The sequence below is a fragment of the Doryrhamphus excisus genome, linkage group LG18 (genome assembly GCF_037039965.1).
Source record: "Doryrhamphus excisus strain RoL-2023G ecotype Guam linkage group LG18, RoL_Dexc_Guam_v1.1, whole genome shotgun sequence".
Classification (NCBI taxonomy): domain Eukaryota; kingdom Metazoa; phylum Chordata; class Actinopteri; order Syngnathiformes; family Syngnathidae; genus Doryrhamphus; species Doryrhamphus excisus.
The window spans coordinates 14,069,349-14,097,154 of NC_136374.1; the positions used below are offsets into that span (position 1 = coordinate 14,069,349).

Below are 27,806 nucleotides of genomic sequence, written 5' to 3' on the forward strand. Positions count from 1 at the left end.
AAAAAGCCAAAAAAAAAAGAGGAGGAATCAAATGCTCACTGAGCTGAAGTCCCACAGTGGTGATAAATGAAAAGTTAAAAAGTTAAAATGTTATTTCGGTGTTGCATAAATAAGGTTTCAGGACAGCAAAGCGAAAAGTGTAGCAGAAATGACATTAAAATTTCAACTGAACCAAAATTGTGCATATGAGCTAAAAATGTAGCTATGTCAAACATCTTAGGAGCTATAAAATAATAAGGAAAATAGTATTTGAATGCTCATGGAAGAGCCGTAGTGTCTGCAGGAAGTCAGATAAAGAGCCACAAAGTTCAAACTGATTGACAACGAGGAACATCAGGAACGATGCCAACCTTCTTGATTTTCCTCAGGCCAGATTCGTAACATCAAAGTGGAATTCCGAGGCCTGCTATCAAGTCTGCACTGATTCCGTTTCTACAACAAAAAGGAGTGTCCCTTTCCCGCTAATTGAGACTCTGTAGAATCACCCTAATTACCCAAATATGGATGTGGACTCAGGCAGAGAATCTTCCTGGCACACAGTGAAGTGAACACTCCAAAACAACACTGGACTCCAGAGTGATTGAACAAGAACAGATGTCGGTTAGAGAAGACTTATTTACAGGTAGACATTCAAATGCAAGCCGATGTTTCTTTTGAAGAAGAAACAGTCTGATTGTGTTTTGGATAGCATCTGTCTTCATTCGGTGTTTCTTTCCGGCTTGCTGCTCTCATCCCAATGAAGAGAATGTCTGATACTCAGGGATCAGGATTCTTTTCTGTAGAAGAATCCCACCAACGTTTTGCCTTTGAAGTGTTAATTGGAAATGCTGGGAGCCATCTTTGTTTTTAGTTTATCAAAAAAACAGGGGGATTTGTGCGTTCATCTCCTGGATAACACATTAAAAAGTATTCCCCCCCCCCACCTTAAAGTTTGACTCTTGTTTTCTCCATTTAATTCATTCTTTGATATTTTCAGAAGCACCGAAACACAAACTCTGTTATTGTTTCGATTTTGAAAATAAATTAGAATTCAAACTAAATGAAAAAAACAAAAAAATCGCCGACCTTCAGAGACTATGGCTGTGACGACGTGTCGACGTCATCGGTAAGTCCGGCCAGAAGAAAAGATTGCGCAACAGAGTATCCAAAGTATAGGAATACTTCACGCCAAAACGTAATGATGCAGTGGTTTATGACCTATGCAAAATTGAGATGGCATATCACAAAAGCACGACGGCGATGCACCAGCACCAGAGAAGACGTCATAAATTTTCAACTTTTTTAATTTCCTTGTTTGATATGGGCAGATCATTTAGAAATATATATTTTTATTAGCAGCACGGCGGTCCAGTGGTTAGCGTGCAGACGTCACAGCTAGGAGACCAGGGTTCAATTCCACCCTCGGCCATCTCTGTGTGGAGTTTGCATGTTCTCCCCGTGCATGTGTGGGTTTTCTCCGGGTACTCCGGTTTCCTCCCACATTCCAAAAACATAATAGGATAATCGACTACAAATTGTCCATAGGTATGAATGTGAGTGTGAATGGTTGTTTGTCTATATGTGCCCTGTGATTGGCTGGCGATCAGTCCAGGGTGTACCCCGCCTCTCGCCCAAAGACAGCTGGGATAGGCTCCAGCAACCCCCACGACCCTTGTGAGGAAAAGCGATAGAAAATTAATGAATGAATATTTTTTATTACCCTGTGCATGTGTTTGTGGTTTGTTTTCAGGGACTAATCAGGGACTTTCAGGGATTAATCGATGCATCGAAAAACTATTTTCTAGATTAATCAATTACAGAAATAATAATAATAATAACCCAGTCCTATCAGAGATATTCACAAATTTGAACAACTTTGTGTCTGGACTGTCATCTGACGTCTCCAATCATGATCTGGCACCATGAATTGGCTTGTCAGTCATGGACAGTTTGGCACTCACCACCGAAACCCAATTAGCTGCCGTTTAATGAGAACGAAGAGGCAGTCATAAGCAGAAGAATAATGAGATCGGGGAGGATGGAGGATAAATGTGAATAAGAATAAAACCAAAACCTACCTAACGTGATCTCGGTCTGCATGGGCATGGACAGTGCCGGGTGCTTGACCTCACAGCTGAACAGTGCATCGTTATCCAGCTGAGGGTTGAGAGTCCAAGTGAGTCGGGCCTGCACCACCACAGAGCCATCACTTTGCGGGACGTGAGTGTGACTGAAGTAGTAGAGAGGGTCCGTGCTGTGGACCCAGCGGGGGAACTCTCGGCTCACCACTGTCTCCGGGATGACCTCGGTGGCGGGGCTGGGCTCGGAGGCCTGCTGGCCCTGAGTGTGCACACGCTGAGGACCTTCAGTGTACAAGCGTGCCGACCGGCTCTCGGGGTCCAGTAGGGAGAGGGAGCGCTGCATCTTGGTTTCGTCAAGATCTCGGCTTATGAGTGGTCTGGCTCCTCGAAACCCTGCAGAGCCGCCGCCTGTCTGATCACCGGCCGTGGGCTGAGTGTAGGAGATCACCTCGATCAGCTCACCGTCCCGCTTGAAGTACACCTTTTGACACAAGAAGAAGACGTTCATTAATAGGCTGATCTGCTTTGTCAACTCGTCACATTCAAACTTTCAAACCAACCTTTATGAAAGGATGCCAGCATTTCTAACAAAGTAACACTTGTTTGCTGTTTCTGGCCCACTGACAAGCATGCGTGCATAATTCATCAAAACAATCAACAGCATGAAGGGAGGGCCGGCGTATCTCGTTTGGGACTCGAGTTTTTGCTCATTTGGATCCAGCAAAGACACACTTGTGTCGAAATGCAACGGTGTTGTGTTTGGTCCATCGTGTTGATATGTCTCAAACTGGTCCAATCTTTGTCTCATCACATCCGTGAATGTTCCAATTCACGCTTAACCACCAAGAGTACAAAAGAAAATAACCCCTGGGGTCTCTAATTAGTGCCTGATCAAAAAAAAAAACACTGGCATTTTAGCTGTGGCTGTAGCCAACCTTCTTATGTAAATTTAATTAACTCCCTCAGATGGCAGTAGCTGTATTGAACGTATACTGACTAGGCAGCATCCAGCAGCCTTACAGTACCTCTGTATGCGCTTTAAAATGTTGCTACTCAGTCTGTTACACATGCTATACGGTTGTTTACAATTAACTCATTAGCAGTATTAATGCTGACTGAGCCAGTTTGTCTTTACCGATTGCTTTTTACATCTATTACAACATTGGTTCTCTTGCTGCTGTGTTCTGCAATATACCACATCGTCCAATTATCGCGAATGCAAAACTGTACATCATTAGTATATAATTTCCAGTTATTTGCTTTGGTAAGCGCAACAAAGTAAAAAAAAATGGTGCAAATTGAGCAGTGTCTCAGAAATATACAATACGAAGAAATTTTTATGAATATAATATATATGTGTGTGTGTTATATATATTTATTTATTTACATATGATATATTTATATATAAATATATTTATATATAAATATATCAAATTGTCCATGGGTATGAATGTGAGTGTGAATGGTTGTTTGTCTATATGTGCCTTGTGATTGGCTGGCAACCAGTCCAGGGTGTACCCCGCCTCTCGCCCGAAGACAGCTGGGGTAGGCTCCAGCACTCCCGTGACCCTCGTAAGGATAAACGGTAGAAAATGAATGAATTAATATATTTATATATATACGTATATAGCAGTTTCAAAGCAACATGCTCAATAAAAGTGATTAGTTCCAACCAGAGGCGTATTTGGTCATTTGGGGGCCCAAGGTGGTCAATGGGGCCTTCTGCATCCTGACCTCAATACAAGGTGTTCAGTGTGGGCAGCAGCTATAGGTACATATTCATGTTTGCATACTCTCAAACATTTTTTTTTCATATTCACACTTGTTGGTATTACTAACAAGTGTGAATATGAAAAAAAATCCCATTTCCTGAACAACATAGAGTGCTAAAAATCCTTCTGTGGTATTAGTATTACCTAACAAGTGAATAATTTCCATGTTTTTACTGTAATTGATAAGAACATTAAGCAACATTTAAGGTAGTTTATCGCTTTTATATGACTCAGCTTCATCTCGAAAGCCACCACTGCAGCTGACACTGACAACAGTTCTACTGTCAAGAGGGTCTGAAAAAGGTTGATACCTTCAGTACTTTGGATAAATACAGTACTTTCCTCGTCCAATGCCCTGTCCTCTACTATGTGTGCTATATAATAAACACTCAGGCAATAATTACAGCATTTGTGGGGGGTTGGAGCCAATCCAGTGAAAATAAAACTATAACTGATCACATGTCCACTGCCTGGAGATTATTGGACAAGATAATAAGAGGCAATGGCAGACTGTCATCCACTCGAAAACAGCAACAACTAATTGTGTTCGATTTTAGCTCCTGTTCGGTCTCCAGAGTTTTACCCATACATTCACTCCCATAAAACATACTAACTCCTTATTTCTAAAATCACAAATACTTCAACTTGCTGATATAGTTCATCTTCAAACAGGTAAAATAATGCATAAGGCTAAAAATAACCAATTACCTAAAAATGTCATCCAATACTTCTCTACAAGAGAGGAGAAATATGATCTCGGGGAAGAAGTACATTTGAAACACTTATATGCTAGGACTACGTTAAAAAGCCATAGCATTTCAGTATGTGGAATCAAACTATGGAATGGATTGAGTAAGGAACTCAAACAATGCACAACGATGAGCCAATTCAAGAAACAATACAAGCAGTTGATGTTTGCTAAATACAAGGATGAAGAGTCTTGAACCAGTCATGATGTGCTATATATATCACTATATTGACACTTACTATGGTACCCATTATGTCATTGGATGCTCATATCACCTTGTACTTCGGTACGAGGTAAATTATTACAAAAAAAACCTTAAACTGTATTTTGGAAAGCAGGAAGTGAACAAATGAAACAGTTACTAATTGTAAAAGTAAACTGTATTATCGAAAGCAGGAAGTGAACAAATGTAACAGTTACTGATTTTAAAAGTAAACTGTATTATGGAAAGCAGGAAGTGAACAAATGTAACAGTTACTGATTGTAAAAGTAAACTGTATTTTGGAAAGCAGGAAGTGAACAAATGAAACAGTTACTGATTGTAAAAGTACCAGATGGAGGGGTAGGATTTAATAAGCTTTGTTTCTTCCTACTCCTTTTGGACATGTGGAACTGTGAACTGATTATGTGATGCATTCAATTGTAATCTGATGCATGTTCAAAAGAAATAAAACCATTACCATTACCATTAAAAAGATGTAAACAGGTACAAGTACAAGAAATAAATCTCTCAGTAAGTATCTATCTACCTTTACTCTGCATGCCAACATGTTACACAGCGAACTCCACTGATTGACAGCCGGATGGCCTCCCTCATCTCCCGAGTGGCTAGTTGTGCACAAGTGGAGAAAAGGGCTTTTCCCACGATGCTTTGTTGACAAATGAATTTCCATTACTGATCTTTTGCAGAGCCCTACAGCTTGTTTTGCACTTCATAATGTTTGGATATTTGCACTGAAGTAGAGTTATGTTGCCAGTAACTGTGGCTGGCACCTTTAGGGCTGCTACATTCAGTGTGAATACATCTATGAGTGTGAATAAATATTAATACATCCTAGCCTTTAAGGAATCATAGCAGTCATTGCATTTATTTTCACATAGGAGAGAGAGAGTAAAAGTCCCTGGACCACAATGCAAGCTGACATCGTGGAAAATGAGTCTTCTTTATTGTGACAAATGCTTTTCTCCCTTCGGCGGCACAGCAGCAGTGGAGTTCAACTTAACAACATTCGAACCATTCAGATATATACATACTCTCATCAGAGTATCAGATCACCTGTGGAGTTTATTCATGCAAAATAGGCGATTTATTTTTAGACGCTATTTCTGAATTTTTATTTATTTTTATTTTTTTGCGGTCTTGTCACCGGGGTTGTGTTTGCCGCGACAAAAGCAACATCATTAGATTGCATGCGGGGTGTCATGTGCAGAAGCTCAAAGATGCTCAGCGATACGGCCTGTTCAGAGTCAGGAGTATGTTTCCATGGATACCAATAACCCCGCTATTATTTCGACATCAGAGCGTGTGTGAAATGTCATGTTGAGGGGACTTGCTTCTTCTAGTGTTCCGTGTTTACATGTTACACCATCCAGTGTGGTTATGAACTCCATGCAAACATCCGTTCCTGATGTATATATTGTCGTGCATGTTCAAATACTCTTTAAGGAAACCGTTTTTGGAAAACATTACCGTACTATAACGACATTAATTTTGCTTGATGAATTATTGTTATTTTCTTCCATTTGCCATTTTGGTGAGGGGTGTTCAAGGACAAGAGCTGTCTTTTTACAAGAATAAAGGTGAAATAATAAGAGTAACACCACTGAAGAAAAGTCAGGAAGCAGAACTGAAGGTAGCAGAAATGAGAATGCTGAGGTTCTCATCGGGAGTGACCAGGATGGATAGGATCAGGAACGAGTACATCATGAATTATTATTTTCTTCCATTTGCCATTTTGGTGAGCTTCATAGTCTCCAATTGCTTTCATATTATGACCAGACACTTTCTCTGCCCCAAAATGTAAAAAAAATGGTACAGTCCCATTGTCCTAAGTCAGGGGTGTTCAAGGACAAGAGCTGCCTTTTTACAAGAATAAAGGTGAAATATTAAGTGCAACACCACAGACAAAAAGACAGGAAGCAGAACTGTAGGTAGCAGAGATGAGAATGCTGAGGTTCTCATTGAGAGTGACCAGGATGGATAGGATCAAGAACAAGTACATCATGAATTATTGTCATTTTCTTCAATTTGTCATTTTGGTGATCTTCATGGACTTTCGAATTATGACCAGACACTTTCTCTGCCCCAAAATGTAAAAAAATGGTACGGTCCCATTGTCCTAAGTCAGGGTTGTTCAAGGACAAGGGCTGTCTTTTTACAAGAATAAAAGTGAAATATTGAAATATTAAGAGTAACGCCACTGAGGAAAAGACAGGAAGCAGAACTTAAGGTAGCAGAGATGAGAATGCTGAGGTTCTCATCGGGAGTGACCAGGATGGATAGGATCAGGAACAAGTACATCATGAATTATTGTTATTTTCTTCCATTTGCCATTTTGGTGATCTTGTATGTAGTATTCTGGCCACTAGATATCAGAAATGTCACATTGTTCAGACATGACAGATACCGTAACACTCAAGTCAACCATTGGTTGACTGGTTGATGGTAGGTGGTAGGTTTTTTGGCTTCTTTGTCTTTGTGCGGGAAGACCTGGGTTTGATGCTTCGCTTGGGCATCTCAGTGTGAAATTTGCATGTTCTCCTCGTGCGTGGGTTTTCTCCGGTTTCCTCCCACATTCCAAAAACACAAGGAGTTTTCTTCTTTCACTTTCGGCTTTTCCCTTTAGGGGTCGCCACAGCAATACTACGTTTGGATTCACTTATCATGATTGGGTCTGGAACCAAATAACTGTGATAAATGAGGAATTACTGTACTGTAGCTATAGTAGCAGTAGTAATAATAATAGAAGTATTAGTAGTCGTGAAACAGTTTTAGTCTATAACTTCTATTATAAGTTTGCCTGCCAAGTTAATCATCCAAATGGAATCAAAATAATAAAACAGCTGCCAGGAAGTGTCTTCAATAACAATATCAAGATCACAGTGTTCCATGTGTGATTACCGCTAACTCCCAATTTGACCTTATTGAGGTTCCCTTGTCGCAAGTGTCTTATTTACAGTGTTGCTTTAATCAAGTCTTACAATATCGATCTCCATGGAAAAGTGGCCAACAAATAAATCTACTGCTACTTCCAACAGTTGTCCTGGGTGGCTTAGTACTTTTAGTGCATGCCACTTTATCTTAAAACCTCAACACAATTTGTAGCGCTTGCTTAATGCGACCGCACAAGAACATTCAATAGCCATCACTGTTTTATTGACTTGGGCCTGGAGTGCTTTGTAGTGTTAACCCAATAGCACAATGGGAAGGGAATATTTAGCACCTATACAAGTCAGCTGAGATAGGCTCCAGCATATGATAAGCGGTATAGAAAATGGATGGATGGATGGAGTATGTAAGGTTAAAATATCATTTCAAGCAGAAATTGTGCAGAAACTATAACTGTTTTGTAGACATTTTTCACCATTTTATGGTAATGGTTTTATTTCATTTGAACATGCATCAGATTACAATTGAATGCATCACATAATCAGTTCACAGTTCCACATGTCCAAAAGGAGTAGGAAGAAACAAAGCTTATTAAATCCTACCCCTCTATCTGGTACTTTTACAATCAGTAACTGTTACATTTGTTCACTTCCTGCTTTCCATGATACAGTTTAAGGTTTTTTTATTATTATTATTATTTTTTAAATAATGTACCTTGTACAGAAGTACGAGGTACATAATGGGTACCATAGTAAGTGTCAATATAGTGATATATATAGCACATCATGACTGGTTCAAGACTCTTCATCCTTGTATTTAGCAAACATCAACTGCTTGTATTGTTTCTTGAATTGACTCATCGTTGTGCATTGTTTGAGTTCCTTATTTTATGTTATATTCATGTTACATTATTCCGTGTTCTGTAATAGATTCAGTAAATGAACAAAAAAAATCTGAGGAGCCATGTTGTAGCCCAAAGGGCAAACATTTTTTTTCATGGAGTCGTCAGAACTGACAGAATGAGCCTAAATTCCTTTTACTAGTCAGAATCACTGTATTCTTATTTATTAATGTATATTCCCGTGGTGGCTCATGATATTATATTACTAAGACACTCACCACGATTCACTTCTGTTTCCGAGTCATGCAGTTGTTAAATATCACATTAATATGACATTTAAAGCCCATGCGACTTAGCACACTATGCTTTTGTTTGAAATCTGACATTCCATGTTTAAAACTCATTTTCTTCTTAAAAACCAAAGCAACAAAAAAAATACAGTGAAAGCTGTAATTGCATTCATTTGAGATATGAGCCGCTAAAGTGGGCCATCGAACAGACAAAGGAAACTAATGTTCCCGACCAAATGAACCACCAGCACCATACTGTGTTTTTAAATATTTGCATCTAAAGAGAGCATCTAATGACTTGTATGCTTTGTGTTTATTTATTTCCAACGCTAAAATGTAATTTTCCAGATATCTCACTTTGACAGGCAGTAAAAACACAAACACACACAAAAAAAAAAACACTGAAGTGTCATCAACTGGAAGTGCAAACACTGATTAATTTTCCTCTAGTGATTATGAAGCTGCCAGAGGATGTCGCTCATTGTGATACGTGTCAAAAATAAAGATTTACATCTCCCAAAGTGACACGGACAAGTTGCTGAGCACCGCCTTGAATGAGTGAGGCCCTCGTGATTTTACGACATTCAACGTGTAATTGGATATGAGAAAAAAAAAAAAAAACCACACACACAGGAGAAAGAAAAAGCTGCAGTCACCAAACATGGCTCATTAAATTGCTGCTGAAAATAGAAGACTTGTAAATAACAAACAAACTCCCCTCTCGAGCGGGAAAGACGAGTAAAAGAATAAGGTAGTTGGTTTGGAGTGCTTATGAAGAGGGGGGGGGGAGCAGAATATCCACTTTGGTTTAATGTTCTAAATATTTTCAGATACGTCTTAGACACAATTGTTTGGTTTTTTTTAAACCGAAAAATATTTGTGTTCTTACCTTTTATTTGTATATGAAGTACATGCAGCCTTTCCGTCTCAAGGAAAAGTTCTGATACTTTTTTGTAAAAGTCTTTTCACCACCTATTGAGTTTGGGTATATATACGTAGTCCTCCATCTTGGGCAGTGAAATTAATTCATGAAAGCATATATTTCCTTTTGAAATGTTCATAATTAAAACTAAACTATTATTTCATTCAGAAGTTGATGTTATACTAATAGTCTCCAATTGCTTTCATATTCTGACCCCTTTCTCTGCCCCAAAAGGAAGCAGAGGTAGCAGAGATGAGAATGCTAAGGTTCTCATCGGGAGTGACCAGGATGGATAGGATCAGAAACAAGTACATCATGAATTATTGTTATTTTCTTCCATTTGCCATTTTGGTGATCTTCATGGTCTCCAATTGCTTTTGTATTCTGACCAGACACTTTGTCTGCCCCAAAATGTAAAAAAATGGTACGGTCCCATTATCCTAAGTCAGGGGTGTTCAATCACAAGAGCTGTCTTTTTACAAGAATAAAGGTGGAATATTAAGAGTAACGCCACTGAAGAAAAGACAGGAAGTAGAACTGGATGTAGCAGAGATGATGATGCTGAGGTTCTCATTGGGAGTGACCAGGATGGATAGGATCAGGAACGAGTACATCATGAATTATTGTTATTTTCTTCCATTTGCCATTTTGGTGATCTTCATGGTCTCCAATTGCTTTTGTATTCTGACCAGACACTTTCTCTGCCCCAAAATGTAAAAAAATGGTACGGTCCCATTATCCTAAGTCAGGGGTGTTCAATGACAAGAGTCTTTTTACAAGAATAAAGGTGGAATATTAAGAGTAACGCCACTGAAGAAAAGACAGGAAGTAGAACTGGATGTAGCACAGATGATGATGCTGAGGTTCTCATTGGGAGTGACCAGGATGGATAGGATCAGAAATGAGTACATCATGAATTATTGTTATTTTCTTCCATTTGCCATTTTGGTGATCTTCATGGTCTCCAATTACTTTTGTATTCTGACCAGACACTTTGTCTGCCCCAAAATGTAAAAAAATGGTACGGTCCCATTATCCTAAGCCAGGCGTGTTCAATCACAAGAGCTGTCTTTTTACAAGAATAAAGGTGGAATATTAAGAGTAACGCCACTGAAGAAAAGACAGGAAGTAGAACTGGATGTAGCAGAGATGATGATGCTGAGGTTCTCATTGGGAGTGACCAGGATGGATAGGATCAGGAACGAGTACATCAGAGGGTTGGGACATGTCCAGAGGAGAGAGAGTGAATATATTGGTAGAAGGATGCTGCTTTAGAGCTGCCAGGCAGGAGGCGTAGAGGTAGACCAAAGAGGACGTTTATGGATGTCGTGAAGAAGGACATGTTTAGCGCTATTAATCGGTTCCAGACCTGACGGTGTAAACTGGGGCTGCGGGGGTATGCTGGAGCCTATTCCAGCTGACTCCGAGAGGCGGGGTATATCCTGGACTGTTCGCTCGCCAATCACAGGGAACATATAGACAAACAACCAAAATTTTGAAAATTTTGAATCAGCAATTAACCTAACATGCATGTTTTTGGAATGTGGGAGGAAACTGGAAAAAACCCATGCACACCCGGGGAGAACACAGATATGTCGGATAAATGAATAAACCCATCCAAAAACATGGGTCGTTCACAATAACTACCATAGTTTGTGAACCTATATTATATTATATTTAGTAACCAGACACATAGGTACTTTATTTCCCAAGGGAAATTCAAGCATCCAGAAGCCGACATAGATATACAGGTAAGTAGGAGGAAACATAATAAGATAAAAAATAAAGCACTGAAGAAACCTTACACATGCCATAGTCTTATTATACTGTAGCAGCTAAAACCTGATCTTCATGCTTCTAATTTCTGTCATGATTCGTCTCCTTAGTGCCCACCACAATGCAATTGTATCTGCTGCTTTTTTTTAAACGCTTAGCCCATGCAAATGATTAGCTTGATAACAATGATAGATTGAAGGATAGGGGAGCAACATAGGTCCTGTTTATGTGCTTTGTGCAGCCTATGAATAGAAAAAAAGAACACTGCAATGAATTCCACAACATGGCGCATATGACAACAGGGTGATGTTAACAAACTCTGAGGGATGCCTCTTGGAATGATACGCCTTTCATTGTTATTGAAACGTTCAACAAAGAAGCATCAGTAGCCAGCTATCTTTCTTATTGTCACCATTATCAACATCCACTATGATCTTGTTTGGCTCTAGCAACTACTACCAGCAAGTCCAAGGCCTGCATTGTCATCCACCACCGAAGCGCCCATTCAAACTATTTTCAGAGAAGTCAGCAGACAGATTAGATTCACCTCAATTGAAAAGTGAGGGCACATTCTACGAAGGTGAACTAACAAATCGTAATGCAACATAGCACATGTCGTATTTTTTACATATGCATTGGAACTATGGATAGCACACACCCCAGTTAGCGTGTTTTTCAGTTAACGTCATTTTGACGTGTCATTAATACACGTCATAAGGGCAAATGCCTTCTTAAAGGGGATCTATTATGCTCATTTTTCATTGTGGTCTCCTATAAAGCAGTTACACAAAATAACCCGCACAGAAAACTTTCTAGATCTTCCAAAATCTGCACCCATTCCAGCTGTATTTCTTTTGATTTGTGCTTGCTGCCAAAACGGTCCGTTTTAATTTATTTGGGAACGCCCACTCTGCTGTGATTGGTCACAAGCCCAAAGTGCTTCATAAATATGAGCCATATAAGGAAATCCACCCCGCTGTGACATCACAAATGGCAGGTTTTAGCGTGTTTTTCGGTTAACATCATTTTGTTGTGTCATTAATACACGTCGTAAGGGCAAATGCCTTCCTAAAGGGGACCTATTATGCTCATTTTTCATTGTGGTCTCCTACAAAGCAGTTACACAAAATAACCTGCACAGAAAACTTTCTAGATCCTCCAGAATCTGCAGCTATTCCAGCTGTATTTCCTTTGATTTGTGCTTCCTGCCAAAACGGTCTGTTTTCATTTATTTGGGAACGCCCACTCTGCTGTGATTGGTCACAAGCCCAAAGTGCTTCCTAACTACGAACCATATAAGGAAGTCCGTCCCTCTGTGACATCACAAAGAGCATGTTTTACCACACCTTCTGAAACCGAGCGTTTTAAGCAATCCCAAAATTCTTTCAGGGCTCACTTCCATAGCTACACCGGCTCGTATCCATTACATATGTCTTTTTGAAAATGAATATATATCTCATAACGCCCAACATCTATTGTATGTAACATCACTGACCTTTGACATTATTTATTTTAGAAAAAAATGACATCTTGGTCTGCGGTATATTTCCTACAAATATGAAAAAAGAAGAATCAGGTCTTCATATTAAATCATATTCAGATTGGGAAAAGACATAAAATAAATGTTGTTTGATTAAATTTGCATAAGGTATTCATGCAAATTGAGCTTATTCCCAGGTTAAATCATTATGTGTGTTTTTAACCTTATATCAATTCTGTTTATTTTCTTGTATACTGTAAGCTCTTACAGTGCCAGGAATAAAGCCACAATCAATGAAACCACTGTTATGAAACCCCTTTAATGTGCAAACAATGGATGGAAACATATCCATTTTAATAACTCTGACATTGTCAGAGTTACGCTACAGACAAATGGTACCCTGCGTGAACCCTATTACAGCTTCACTTTAAATCTTGATTATTTATTTTCAAATCCGTGATGGCGGTTTGTTAGAGCAAACATAATTCTGTCAGCGTACGCATTCATGTTTATTGTTTTCGTGATTCAAAAAGAGAAGCGGCATAGAGAAGGCTCCTTGCCACGACTTCATCAGCTTTCCTTGTTATTAACTATCATTATCGACCCTCTTTTTCAATCAGTGCGCACTCGTGCTCCAAGGACGTGCTAATGAGTGGTACTGGGGAGCCATTAGCGATGCTAAGAAAGCACTGACGTCACATTGCAACACATCTCAAAATACAATGCCGCCGATGACAAACATGTGCAGTGTGTGAACCTTCAAGAGCATGTCAGCTGTCTCCAGATAGAAAGCAAAGGTTTTTAAAAGGAGGGTGTAGGTGCCATTTGATGCTCATGCCTGTCCACACCAGAATGTTTTTGGGTCAAAACCTTAAGTATTTTATCCTTTTTTTTTCCTTTTATTCACAAGGCAATGCCGTTCTGAGTGCCCTGAAATTGTATTTTTTGAAAATGGCTTCCAGGGTGGGAAAATCTGATTGATTGAAAATCCTTGTCATTGCCGTATGGAAAAGAAAACCGTTTCTTCTTCTTCTTTCTTTTCGAGCTTTTCCCTTCAGGGGTCGCCAAAGCAAATCAATCACCTCCATCAAATCCTGTCTTCTGCATCTGTCTCTCTCACACCAACTACCCTTATGTCCTCCTTCACTACATCCATAAACCTCCTCTTTGGTCTCTAACGGCATCCTGTTACCAATATATTGACTATCTCTCCTCTGTACATGTCCGAACCATTGCAGTCTGGCCTCTAATATGACTCTAATATGTAATGGCCCTCTGATGTACTCCTTCCTGATCCTATCCATCCTGGTCACTCCCAATGAGAACATCAGCATCCTCATCTCAACCTTTGTGAGCATGCATTTTCTCTTCTTCTATTGTTTTGGTGTGTCATGCGGTTTTGTGTTGGTGTGCCTGATGCGTAACATCATTTTCACTCAGTAATCAGTAAAAGTGTGGACGCAATTCTTTTTTAAAGAACTTGTTTTGGCCCAAAAAAAAACAACCAAAAAAACAAAACAAGAGCATTCCCGTATGGACAGGGTCTAAGTTCTTGAAACGGATTCTTAAAATGATTCAACCTTTAAATTTTTCACGCTTCTTTGTGAAGTCCCCATTTACATGTGTTCTCTCTAATTCGGTAATTGGCTGTATGTCTTCGGAACATCAATTGTGGCTATGCGAGTAGAGAAGGAAAAAAATGCCACATGCCAATAACTGTCAAGTAGGACAAATTGATTGAACTTTTACATGTGGTCGATAGCTTTTTAAAAAGGCATCTGCTTTGGCTTTTAGATAAAATATTTCAAAAAAACGAATTCTTCGCTATGCACAGTGAATTACCCGCCATTTCCCTATACTGTCAATACAATATGGACATTCCATTCCTATTTCACTACATAACGTTTGATGAAGCAGACGGTTTCAACCGAATTCATGCAATAATTTTAATTGTTTTTAGCGGTGCCAAGTTTACCATCACAAGGTTACCATCCCAAAATAGATAACCATCAAACTCCGCTTCCGGCCCCAGTGCGACCCAAGTAGCATCATCATGTTGTATGAGGCATTAACAGAAAATGTAACTCTTCAAAGTGACTATGTTTAAAAAAAAAATGTCTTAAAGCTTATTATGCTAATTAAAAATGAGCAGGATGTTTTAGCGGTGTTGGGTGAAAAGAAAAACAAATGCCTGCTGGAAGGATGCATAGAGCGGTTGCATAGCAACAAGGATTCATTTGCATGCAAACTAATTTATCACAACAAACCCGGTCCATATTTTATATGGAATGAAATCGCTCAGAATTTTTTTCTGTTGTGACACAATTTCATATACGCATGTTTGTAAAAAAAAAAAAAAGTGTTACTTGTAGAGGCCTGCATCGTATTGTATAGTACACTATTGTTAAAAAACTGATTTCTAAACAATTGAGACTAAATGTGAAGAAAGTTCACATATCACTGTTATTTGTTTGCATGTACAAAACAGAACATAATGCAAAGTATTGCTGGTTTTATAGAAAAACATTCATTTGCTTTCCTTTTTCCGTTTTTCCCATCAGGCTCCCTTCTTGACACAATTCTGGGAATCGAACCGATGTCCTCAGGCAGAAGTGTGTATAATTACACCCCCCGGGTATGTTGTCGTAATACAATAATAAAGTTTCTTTGTACACTATGTGTATGGGCCTGTGACAACTGCCAACCAGATTTGACCTCACATGCAAGCCGGTAATTCTGAGCGATTATGGTTGTGTTCAAAGACAGCATGTAATTTAAGTCGCTACATTGACGTGGAAGATAATCACTCACCGCTGTTTGTTCGCATTCACCTTGTTTTCAACTATATTATTTTTTTAGTTTATTTAACACCAAGCTCATCATTTCAATGATATGTACTTGCGAGAGATGAGACCTGCTTGTAGGTAAAAGGTATATTTGAATAATAATAATAATAATAACTGCGGTGCAATGGCAGGCATACAGCATAGAGCAGTACAATGACAATTACTGACATTGAGCAATGCTCCGACCAAGAATGATGCACGTACCTGAACTGAATAGGCGCATTAGCTAAAATTAGCAGCAGTTGCAAAACAACAGAAACATGGTACACTTTGTGATGACATCAGGGAAAAAAAACAAAAAAACACTAAGTACATAAGTTTATCCTTTAGACATCAAATTCAACTTTTAGAGAATACCAACATAGCCATTGTGATTTGACTGATTATGTATTCTTCCTCTTCTTGACTTCATTGCTTTATGCATTATTACAGTGCAAACATGGATGAGAATGAGTGGCAGTCAAGTACGAAGGTGTCACGGAAGCCTCACGTACATCTTTGTAGCCTTTGTAATTTCCATGCATGAGAACAACGCAGTGGGTCCTTCACACACAGGTGTTCTCACTCACACTGCCGGCTGATTAAACCTCTTTGTGTGTGTGTGTGTGAGCAGATTAGCAGGGGTTTTTTTCCCCCCTCATGAAGTTGAATAACTTTTGCAAAGTTTCAGCACATGCTATCATACACAGAGAATAACAAACCTGTGTAGGTGGTATTGGTAATGGTATTATTTCATTTGAACATGCATCAGATTACAATTGAATGCATCACATAATCAGTTCACAGTTCCACATGTCCGAAAGGAGTAGGAAGAGGCAAAGCTTATTAGTAAATCCTACCCCTCCATCTGGTATTTTTACAATCAGTAACTGTTACATTTGTTCACTTCCTGCTTTCCATAATACAGTTTACTTTTACAATCAGTAACTGTTTCATTTGTTCACTTCCTGCTTTCCATAATACAGTTTACTTTTACAATCAGTAACTGTTACATTTGTTCACTTCCTGCTTTCCATAATACAGTTTACTTTTACAATCAGTAACTGTTTCATTTGTTCACTTCCTGCTTTTCATAATACAGTTAATAAAATAATACAGAGGCGGGGTACACCCTGGACTGGTGGCCAGCCAATCACAGGGCACATATAGACAAACAACCATTCACACTCACATTCATACCTATGGACAATATGGAGTCGTCAATTAACCTAGCATGTTTTTGGAATGTGGGAGGAAACCGGAGTACCCGGAGAAAACCCACGCATGCACGGGGACAACATGCAAACTCCACACAGAGATGGCCGAGGGTGGAATTGAACCCTGGTCTTCTAGCTTTGAGGTCTGCGTGCTAACTACTCGACCGCCGTGCAGCCATTATTATCATTATTTGTTTAATAATGTACACTGATAGGGTTTCTGTTTCTATTTTTTTTTATTCCCGGGAAACAGATTTTCTTTGAAAAAGAAAATGAAACAATGTATTTGATGTCAGTTATTTTTTATGCAAAATCTAAGGTCGCAAAGTACATTGTTAGCACCAGATGTGTACTTTCTGCACTTTACAATACGTCACAATACATAATACAGCCTGTCAAAAATCACTCGATTATACTGAGGTGCAAATGACCAAAAATTGTTCCTTGTTTTAGCACTATTATGACCTTCATTTTCATCTTGAAGATGTTCTTTTCATCCCCACTCATTTGGTCAGTGACTCAATAATTGCGAAGCTAATTAACCACCATCACACGGTCCATTCTCTTTTCCTCTTGTCTGCCTCGGAAAAAAACGAGACGGCTTAAACGTCTTGACATCAGCACAGAAACGAGTGTTGACCAGGAAGGCACCTGAGAGGCGGAAATCACATTCACCTTGCATTCACCTCTCACTGGGCTTATAATTGCGAGAGATGCGTGTGCCGCGCCTTGGGAGTTCATTAGCATACACCCGTGGACAATGATTAATGACCCAGTGGGGGCTCTCCAATGACACCCGGCTACTTGGGATGTTTGCAGATCTCCTCAGCCTGCTTATGCATCCATTTATGATTATGTACAAATTAGATTTATGTGGGCACATTATTAACATCATGTCACTGCTGTTGGTGCAGCCATCTGTAACGTTATTATTCAGTTTCGTAAAAGGTGCTATACTTTAACGATGAGGTGGCGTCACCTTTAAGTCAAGGATCAGCTTGGAAGTATTAAAGCAATATTAGTTGGTATCTATGTTTTAACATCATGTTCACATGCTGTCTGTCACACGTTGCTGCTTTAATTAAAATATGAATGCTCGCATTTGATAAATTTAATTTTCTTTAACAAACAGGAAGCACTCATGTAAATGATTTAGCTATTTGCAGGAGACTTTTATCAGATGGGTTAAAAATAATGATAAACAATAAAATTAATTCAACCTGGAGTCACACCAAAAGGCCTCCAAAGTCAAACCGTTGTCATTCGGAAAAATACAAGATGTCAACATAACTGGTGATTTCTTTTTGTCCTATTGTATTTTGGTGATGCCTTCACAGAGATGTATGGGTACCAGTATTGATATAGAATAACCATGGAATGATAACCATAAAACTAGAACCGTCATGGAGTCTTCAAAGCATGTTTTCTTGTTAAATCATTGCACCTAATCATAAACCCTCCAGAGTTCAACATGATAAGCAAATGTCTGTGATTCCTTCTTCATAAATTGAATATTTTCATGGTTAGAGCAGAGAATACCTGTTCATACCCTTTTAAATACATCTTTAGCATTATTAGAGTCATTTAGAGACAAAATAGCACCCCTATAGTCACGTTTATATTCATTCATTCATTCATTTTCTACCGCTTATTTTCAACGAGGGTTGCAGGGGGTGCTGGAGCCTATCCCAGCTGTCTTCGGGCGAGAGGCGGGCTGGTCGCAAGCCAGCCAATCACAGGGCACATATAGACAAACAACCATTCACACTCACATTCATAATGTGGGAGGAAACCGGAGTACCCGGAGAAAACCCACGCATGCACGGGGAGAACATGCAAACTCCACACACAGATGGCCGAGGGTGGAATTGAACCCAGGTCTTCTGGTTGTGATGCCTGCTGGCTAACCACTCATACACCGTGCAGCCCATTTTTAAATTCCTATTAGCAAATATTATAGATATAATAATATAAACTGAGACATCTTAGACAATTATAAGACTTAATATGGGCTCAGATGTTAGCATTAACCGCCTACTTCCTGCGGTAGCTATTGTCTCATCAATGTAATATTACTAAAAGTTGCCCAAACCTTTTCATACAACTGTATAAAAAAAATGCATACATGCACAGGAAGAAAGAAAGAAAGTCAACCGGCATCATGGAATGAATTGTGTATTTTTCCAGGTTTCACTGTACTGTATATGGAGAATGTTGCTTTTTTGAAAACACCAGCAGGAACACCGAGCTGCAGAGGTTCCCTACTCACCGAAGGTGCTGGCTTCCCTCCCTTGGCGGTGCAGACCAGAGTAAAGTTCTGGGCCTGGTATCGACTGAACGGGGCCGGTGTGTTCTCCGCCACGACTGAGATGTTGTTTGGAGGAGCTGCGTGGACGACAAGCAGAACCACAGTCACTGACATTAACCTGACATGTTCCATCATCACATCACGGAAGATGCGGGTGACAAATAGAAATTTCAGTGGCGAGATTTCATTTGAAAGCATCACAAGAACAAACAAATGGACGGTCGCTATCTTAGTCCGTGTTTACATTTCCAATATCGAGCCTTTCCTTTTAACATGTTAACTGAGAGGCTGGGACAATATTTTCACACACCCCAGGGCTCATGTGAGTCAGATGAGGCTGATCAGGTAGAAAATCTCATACATATCATATCACTGGGCCTTCAGTCTTAGCCTCTCCAGGGAGAAAAAAAGGTGTGTGGGGGTTGGGGGGGTGGGCATCAGTGAGGAGGAGCAGGTAATGAATGGAAATCTTCCTGAGGCCCTCCAAAGAAAATCAACTTTTCAACATGGAGCCTTTCAGTCCCTGGGAAGGGAAACGTGAATATTTCATAGACAATCTAGTGTCAAGCACACCATCTTCCTGCACACGCTTCCAGTTCTGGGAATAAACAAAAAGCATTTTTCGAAACCAAATGAAGCGATGCCAAGTTTTATTAAACCTCTGATTAAACTTTATACAATTTATCCTCAGTTATTGTCATTGATCTGTTCCAAAAGCTCAGTCAAAAAAAACGGAACATTTATTTATTTTCCATAGCTTTTTCCTCATGAGGGTCGAGGGGGGTTCTGGAGGCTAGCCCAGCTGTCTTCGGGCAAGAGGCGGGGTACACCCTGGACTGGTGGCCAGCCAATCACAGGGCACATATAGACAAACAACCATTCACACTCACATTCATACCTATGGACAATTTGGAGTCCCCAATTAACCTAGCATGTTTTTGGAATGTGGGAGGAAACCGGAGTACCCGGAGAAAACCCACGCATGCACGGGGACAACATGCTAACTCCACACAGAGATGGCCGAGGGTGGAATCAAACTCGGGTCTCCTCGCTGTGAGGTCTGCGCGCTAACCACCCGTCCGCCGTGCAGCCCTTTTCAATCATACACAAGCAAAAGAGAATTCAACCACTGTACAATAAAACAAAAATAAAGTAAAATTTTAGCCTATCCCAGCTGTCTTCGGGGGAGAGCCGGGGTACACCCTGGACTGGTGGCCAGCCAATCACAGGGCACATATAGACAAACAACCATTCACACTCACATTCATACCTATGGACAATTTGGAGTCGCCAATTAACCTAGCATGTTTTTGGAATGTGGGAAGAAACCGGAGTACCGGGGAGAACGTGCAAACTCCACACAGAGATGGCCGAGGGTGGGATTGAACCCTGGTCTCCTAGCTGTGAGGTTTGTGTGCTAACCACTAGTCCGCCGTGCAGCCCATTCGACTCCAAATTGTCCATAGGTATGAATGTGAGTGTGAATGGTTGTTTGTCTATATGTGCCCTGTGATTGGCTGGCCACCAGTCCACAGTGGACCCCGCCTCTCGCCCTAAGACAGCTGGGATTGGCTCCAGCACCCCCTGCGACCCTCGTGAGGAAAAGCAGTGGAAAATGAATGAATGATTTTGGATATGTCAAGTACTGATTCAGGCACAGTTTAAGCACCAGCACCGCTTCACCGTTTGTAAACGTCTAAAGGATAATCCACCCTAATCATGATTTTTATAATAAGAAAAACTACATTCATATGCAAGTTTGAGAGTAAAAAAAAAACAAGCTTGCAGAGGTGGGCAAAGACAGCACAGCAATTAGACTGCTGGAGAAGGACTCCGACAAGCACCTAATCCTTCACAGGAGCTGCGTGTTTGTACAGCGGTTTCACTTTTAATCACGTCAGATTTGTCGGCCCGAATCTCATTGCACTCTTTGGCTTCATGTGGCAGGAAACAAGAGTGGTGGTGCTCAAATATTTATCCCCGCAAACTCAGGAACGCTGATTGTTGCGGCTCTTGCAAAAGGTACTTGTCGGGAATTAGAAGCACTTATCCGTCGAGCAAACGCTTGCACTTTAACAGTGATTATTATTAGATTAACGAGATTAGTTTTTTTCCCAAATGAAAAATGTGATTTTGAAGCTATATAAAAAGTCACAAAATAGTCATATGGAATAATGGAATTTTTCATCTTCAGCTCGGGACTACTGCAGGTCGAAGTAGGTCGAACAAAGTGCGTCATAAGTAGGTCCAACATATTGTATTCCATTCCATATCGTCTTATTTGTTTTAATTCGGTTAAAAAAGTAGTATAACAAATAATGGGGGGGGGGAAATCTGTTCCTGAGTTTTTAAAAATGTTAAAGAAAATGACATGTCTTTGTCCTAATTCTGTCAAACATTTGCAGTATTTCCTGAAATGCTGGCTTTTCAACAATATCAAAGAGCAACATTTCTTTAGCAATTTATTGTGTGTTATTTTTTTTCCACATAGGAAAACTGGGTTGGGTGGATATGTTTAGGTGGGCAAGTTTGTTTTATGTTGCCATCACTTTCGAACAAATTTGGCATACTTGCTCATTCATGTTGAGCTCCTTACTCATTATTAATATTCCCACACGGGGGCGGTGTTATTCGGCTTTTTTTCCATCTAATTTCTACTGCCTTGCATTGGTCCTTACGAGACTCCACTCTTGTGCTGTGTATAAGCTAGAGGCCCTGCCTCCCCCACACAGACAAAGCGACTGTATGACTGACAAGAGGTCTAACGACTGAAGCCATAATCAAGAGACGAGGATAGCAGAAATGTAGGGAGGCCGCACAATTATTGAGTATGTGACTTGAGTGGGGCCGCACGGTGGTCGAGTGGTTAGCGCGCAGACCTCACAGCTAGGAGACTCGAGTTCAATCCCACCCTCGGCCATCCAACATGCTAGGTTAATTGGCGACTCCAAATTGTCCATAGGTATGAATGTGAGTGTGAATGGTTGTTTGTCTATATGTGCCCTGTGATTGGCTGGCCACCAGTAGGGATAGGGATAGGCTCCAGCCCGCCCCACAACCCTTGTGAGGATAAGCGGTAGAAAATGAATGAATGAATGATTTGAGTGGATCAAACAGAAACATTTTTTCCAGAAAAAATATTTTTTCGTTTTTTTTATATATAAATTTGGGTTACGTATTATTGTTGGTGGCACAGCACTCCACAATGTTAAGTCCTTGACTGGTCAGACAACTTGTGATGTGCCAGGTTGAGACGGGCTTGTCAGGAAGCTAATGGAGTGGCCTAAGGTTAATTTACAACCATATGAATCCCATCAATAAGCAATTAAGAGGTGTGGAAGCGCAGAGGCATGGAGGCCAGCAGCTAAATCCCCACCTGCCTTTAATCAATTAATTGCTGTGACATGTCTGTTTAAGAGTGCCTGATAGATTTACACATTAAAGCGACACACAGAAAAGGCGCCGTGTTGACCTTTCTCGTTATCTCACGGGCCCTAAAGCGTGGCCGCGCAAGCTGTGAATTAGCATTTCTGACGAGAAGCTCCCCCTCAAGTTGCACCATCGTGGCTCGCTCCTCTGAACAAATTCTCCACATATTGATTGGAATTTTGGGGAATGCATTAAGCTGACTGATGTGAAGGGATTTGAGGGAGCGGATGACTATTCATGGCTGCCTGTGCATAATGATGCATGGAAACACTCGTAAAGTCTGCAAACACACCAAAACTCGTATTTCCATCTCATGGACACAAATACAAGTTTCTGGTGGTTGTCAGATTGTGAAATAATTACATGAACTTTGACCTCTTAACAGCTATTCCTGTATCCTGGGTCTGTTAAAGTGTAAAGATGGCTGAACAGGACTATTTACTCATTTAGCCTTTGACTTCTGTTTCCTTTGTGATCATAAGTAACAGGTCATACAAAATCAATAATGCAAATCAATAGCAGTGAAGCATTAATAATTATATAAAGTTTATTAATGAAAACTAGATCAGGAGGTTGCCTACAGCCACAGCTATTGAGAGACCTGACGGTTATTTGCTTTTGTAGACAAACACAAGCATCGAATCATGTTTGGGCAGCACGGCGGTCGAGTGGATAGTGTGCAGACCTCACAGCTGGGAGACCAGGGTTCAATTCCACCCTCGGCCATCTCTCGGAGAAAACCCACGCACGCACGGGGAGAACATGCAAACTCCACACAGAGATAGTCGAGAGTGGAATTGAACTCAGTTCCCCTAGCTGTGAGATCTGCGCGCTAACCACTAGACCCACGTGCAGCGGCCCTTGTTATTATGAAATGTTATTAAATGTCCTCCCATTAATGTTTCACTGTCACAATATGAAGAAAAAAGTAGTTAATAGATACATCTGCGGTGACTTGTTGCATCGTCTTTGTTAGCTTATTATTATTTTTGGAATCTGCGTGCAAAGACAGATTGTGTGCATGGTGCTGTCAATTACTGGGACACTCTGTCAGGGGAATGTGCTGCACCTGTGCACACAAACTGGGTACACAGGTGCAGGAGAGAAGGATTCCAGCAGGAGAATCACTGGCTGTATTTTCATTAACAGCAACGACTCCACCACTGATCTTATTCTAAATGAGATCATATAAGGATGAGTGGTTTAAATCGTCTGTGATTCTCAAGTGGGGGGGTTGAGACCCAAAACGTGGGTTATGTATCCATTCTGGATTTTTTGCAGACACCTAGTCCCGCATGAGATTAAAATATGTAATACACAACCAATGCTTGACTGGTTTTCTGTTATTGTGAAGCAAGCAAAGCATGGCATGAAAAGCAGGGAGGACCTTCAATATCAGTGCAGACCTGCCAATATGTAAGAATTTGTCATACTCAGCATGTGATTTGACTCTTAAAAAAAACACTTATTTGCTTCAGTGCTCTCTGACTTAAATTGAAAATGTAGGTCCCAGGGTAAGACTGCTTGAGAAGCTCTTGTTGAAATGACTCTTTTTCAGAATATCCCGGAAATTGGCCGACGACCAGCCTCCATCTATAGCATTCCATAAGGAAAAACATTGTGGCATGCTTTGCACGTTTGCCTTTTTTCTATCCTCTGTATTCATACCGATCCCTCCCATCATGCCACGTTTCACCCCGTCCTCTGTGTCCCATAACCCTCTATCATTCCTCTTGAAAAGAGAGGGGATTGGGGGTTGAGGACACGGCAAATGGGATTGGTGAATGTGCAGAACAAGAGAACATTTATTGCTCCCAAGTGGGAGAGCTTCCTCTGGCCTCATAATTAAGGGATTTAAAGCTCTCGAGACAGCTGGACTCACAAGAAACACTCCCAACATCCCCTTGTGCTAAGCACCCTCGCCCCCAGTCCACGTCTCCAGGGCTTTGATCAAAGAACGAGCGCATAGAACAGAAACTCACGCTGTCATTGACAATATTCAGCGATAATGTGAGAGAAATATGTACTACATTTTAGCTGTAGTCCATCATTTGAGAAATCACACTAACCACAAACTTACAGTACTGCGTTATTTACAGGGCACCCGCAGGGGATGGCGAGCAAGCACCAGAGCTACTTTGTGTTTTTAATTTTCTTGTTTCACTTGTCAGTGCGGAGCTTTCATAATAGAGGAAGTGCTTTTTTTGTTTGTTTCCATCCACTGCACAGGAAACATTTCAGCTTTTACAGCCAGCTTAGAAGCGCAGCATATTTAATTTAGGTGAAACACAATTGTTGCCTTTTAAAACTGGAACATATATCCACTTGGAGATATCAGCGAGGTACCACTGTGTCATCCCACTGTGTTAAGCCAACAATAGAGGTCATGGCAACAGACAGCAGTGACTGGTGATTATTTTGGGGGAATAAAAATAGTCAAAAAATAGTTTTGATTAGAAAAGTCATGGCTGCACATTATTCTTTTTTTATTTTATCTATGCCAGTGACGGAGTGACAGGCAGTAAAATATAATACAAATAATAAAAACATTCGGGCAAGAGGCGGGACTGGTGGCCAGCCAATCACAGGGCACATATAGACAAACAACCATTCACACTCACATTCATACCTATGGACAATTTGGAGTCGCTAATTAACCTAGCATGTTTTTTGGAATGTGGGAGGAAACCGGAGTACCCGGAGAAAACCCACGCATGCACGGGGAGAACATGCAAACTCCACACAGAGATGGCTGAGGATGGAATTGAACCCTGGTCTCCTAACCACTCGACCGCCGTGCAGCCCTAATAAAAACATTCATTCATTTTCTACTGCTTTTCCTGGTGGCCAGCCAATCACAGGGCACATATAGACAAACAACCATTCACACTCACATTCATACAATTTATCGCTAATAATAATTATCACACATTTAATAACATTTTGTTATAATATATGAATGACAATTTAGAGTTGCCAATTAACCTAGCATGTTTTTTTGGATTTTTTTTTGGAACCCACTCATGCACAGGAAGAACATGCACTCCACACAGAGATGACCGAGGATGGAATTGAACCTTGGTGTCCTAGCTGTGAGGTCTGCGCGCTAACCACTCTACCGTTGTGCAGCTCTAATAAAAACATTAATAGATTAATTATTAGAATTATTATTATATCAATTTAATCTATAAATGCACTTCCACAACATGGTACATAATTAACCTAATACATATTCTATATAGTTTTTCTGACATTTTTTTGTGTTGTTGTGGTGACTTTTAAATGTAAAATACATACTTGGGCTTAGGGCGGGGGATTTTTGGAACATGGGCATTGTTAAAATTTTAATAAATACATTTTTACTGTGTTTTAATATGTTGTGACTTATTGAAACACACTGAAAACTTTGTTTTCATGTCTTGTCACTTTGGTTACTACTTTGCATACTTGAGATGATATTGGTTCCGTGTTTTGTTTTACTTCTATTTCAGTCTACAAATATGTTTGCCTTTTCCTTAAGTAGCTTTTTTCAGCTTCTGACTGGCTGTAATTGCTAATGATTGTATGATTCTGGCAAAACATCTCAATATTGTCAATACATTTGTATACATTTTGGGTCCATTGTTCTGAGGTCGGGCTGCACGGCGGTTGAGTGGTTAGCGCGCAGACCTCACAGCTAGGAGACCAGTGTTCAATGCCACCCTCAGCCATCTCTGTGTGGAGTTTGCATGTTCTCCCCGTGCATGCGTGGGTTTTCTCCGGTTTCCTCCCACATTCCAAAAAAAACATGCTAGGTTAATTAGCAACTCCAAATTGTCCATAGGTATGAATGTGAGTGTGAATGGTTGTTTGTCTATATGTGCCCTGTGATTGGCTGGCCACCAGTCCAGGGTGTACCCCGCCTCTCGCCGAAGACAGCTGGGATTGGCTCCAGCACCCCCGCGACCCTCATGAGGAAAAGCGGTACAAAATGAATGAATGAATGAATGTTCTAAGGTCAGTGAGGCTTAGCAGTAGGCAGCATGCCATGCAGTATCTTCATGAAGGAACCTCAGATTGTACTAATTTTGCATCAAATTTAATGTGATTTAAAAAAAATAAGTACCAGCCTTAGATCAGAACAGATCTTTGTAGCCACACGGTGCAGAACGACAACACCAGCCAACCAGGCTGGGTGACTTAGTATAAGATGTTAACTCCCTGAATGATGCCGTACCTTTGGACAGGAAAAGATTGAGATAGATGGATCGTCAGAGCGTATTGACCGTCCACTGAGGGATCAGAAGTCATGCAAAATGTTCACAGTTGGGAACCCTGTGTCACTGATGCTATTACCTGTCCAGTTCAGAGATACTAATGCTAAGTGACGCAGGCACTTGAGAGTGTTAAGCATCCTTCAGTCACACTAAACCGTTCAGCCACTTCCTGTTGTGTCATGCGTGAAGCTCACATACAGAATCCAATTTGTCCTTCGTCTTGGTTCTAATTGTTCAGCGAGTGTCTCAAGTCCCTGTTCAAACGTTGAAAATGGAATTGTAAACTTTGGAAGAAGGACGCCATATTCTGTGTCTCGCCAATGGAAATTGCAGCTGCTCTCAGACACAAAGGCAAAATAAGAGGTCAAGCGTGAAGAGTGGAAACAGAAATACCCATTACTGCACATTAAACAATTAAGAATTTAAACTGGCAAGTTAATTGACTCTTTCACCTAATCCATTCAAAGTTAATTGCTTCAGTCTTGAGTCACTCGTACGATCTTGGCGTTCCTCGTAGGCTTGAGGATGTGAGGCAACTTTAGACAGGCAGCTGGAGGCGATGTACATTAGAACATTCCCTGATGGCGGTCTACATGCTAATTAGGAGCTCTTCTGAGAAATACTCAAGCTGTAGTTGGGCTTCAAACCTGTTTCATCTGAGAAAAAAAACGTAAAACCACAGCCAAGAGGCTGGTATTGCATATTATGGGAAGTCAGAGTGCCTGGAATATTATTGAAATGCTCTACACATTAACAATGGGCTAGGGATGGCA

General features: G+C 40.5%; 1 protein-coding gene across 2 annotated transcripts in view; it reads right to left on the minus strand.

Moving 5' to 3' along the window:
- igsf21a (immunoglobin superfamily, member 21a) overlaps positions 1-27,806 on the minus strand; it is a 186,408-nt gene that overhangs the window by 22,679 nt on the left and 135,923 nt on the right. For both annotated transcript variants that reach the window (XM_058054591.2, XM_058054592.2), the window contains exons 5-6: positions 19,310-19,425; positions 2,058-2,541 (exon numbers count right to left, since the gene is read on the minus strand). In XM_058054591.2, the coding sequence (XP_057910574.2) occupies positions 2,058-2,541; positions 19,310-19,425 (600 nt within the window). The remainder of the gene's footprint in view (positions 1-2,057; positions 2,542-19,309; positions 19,426-27,806) is intronic.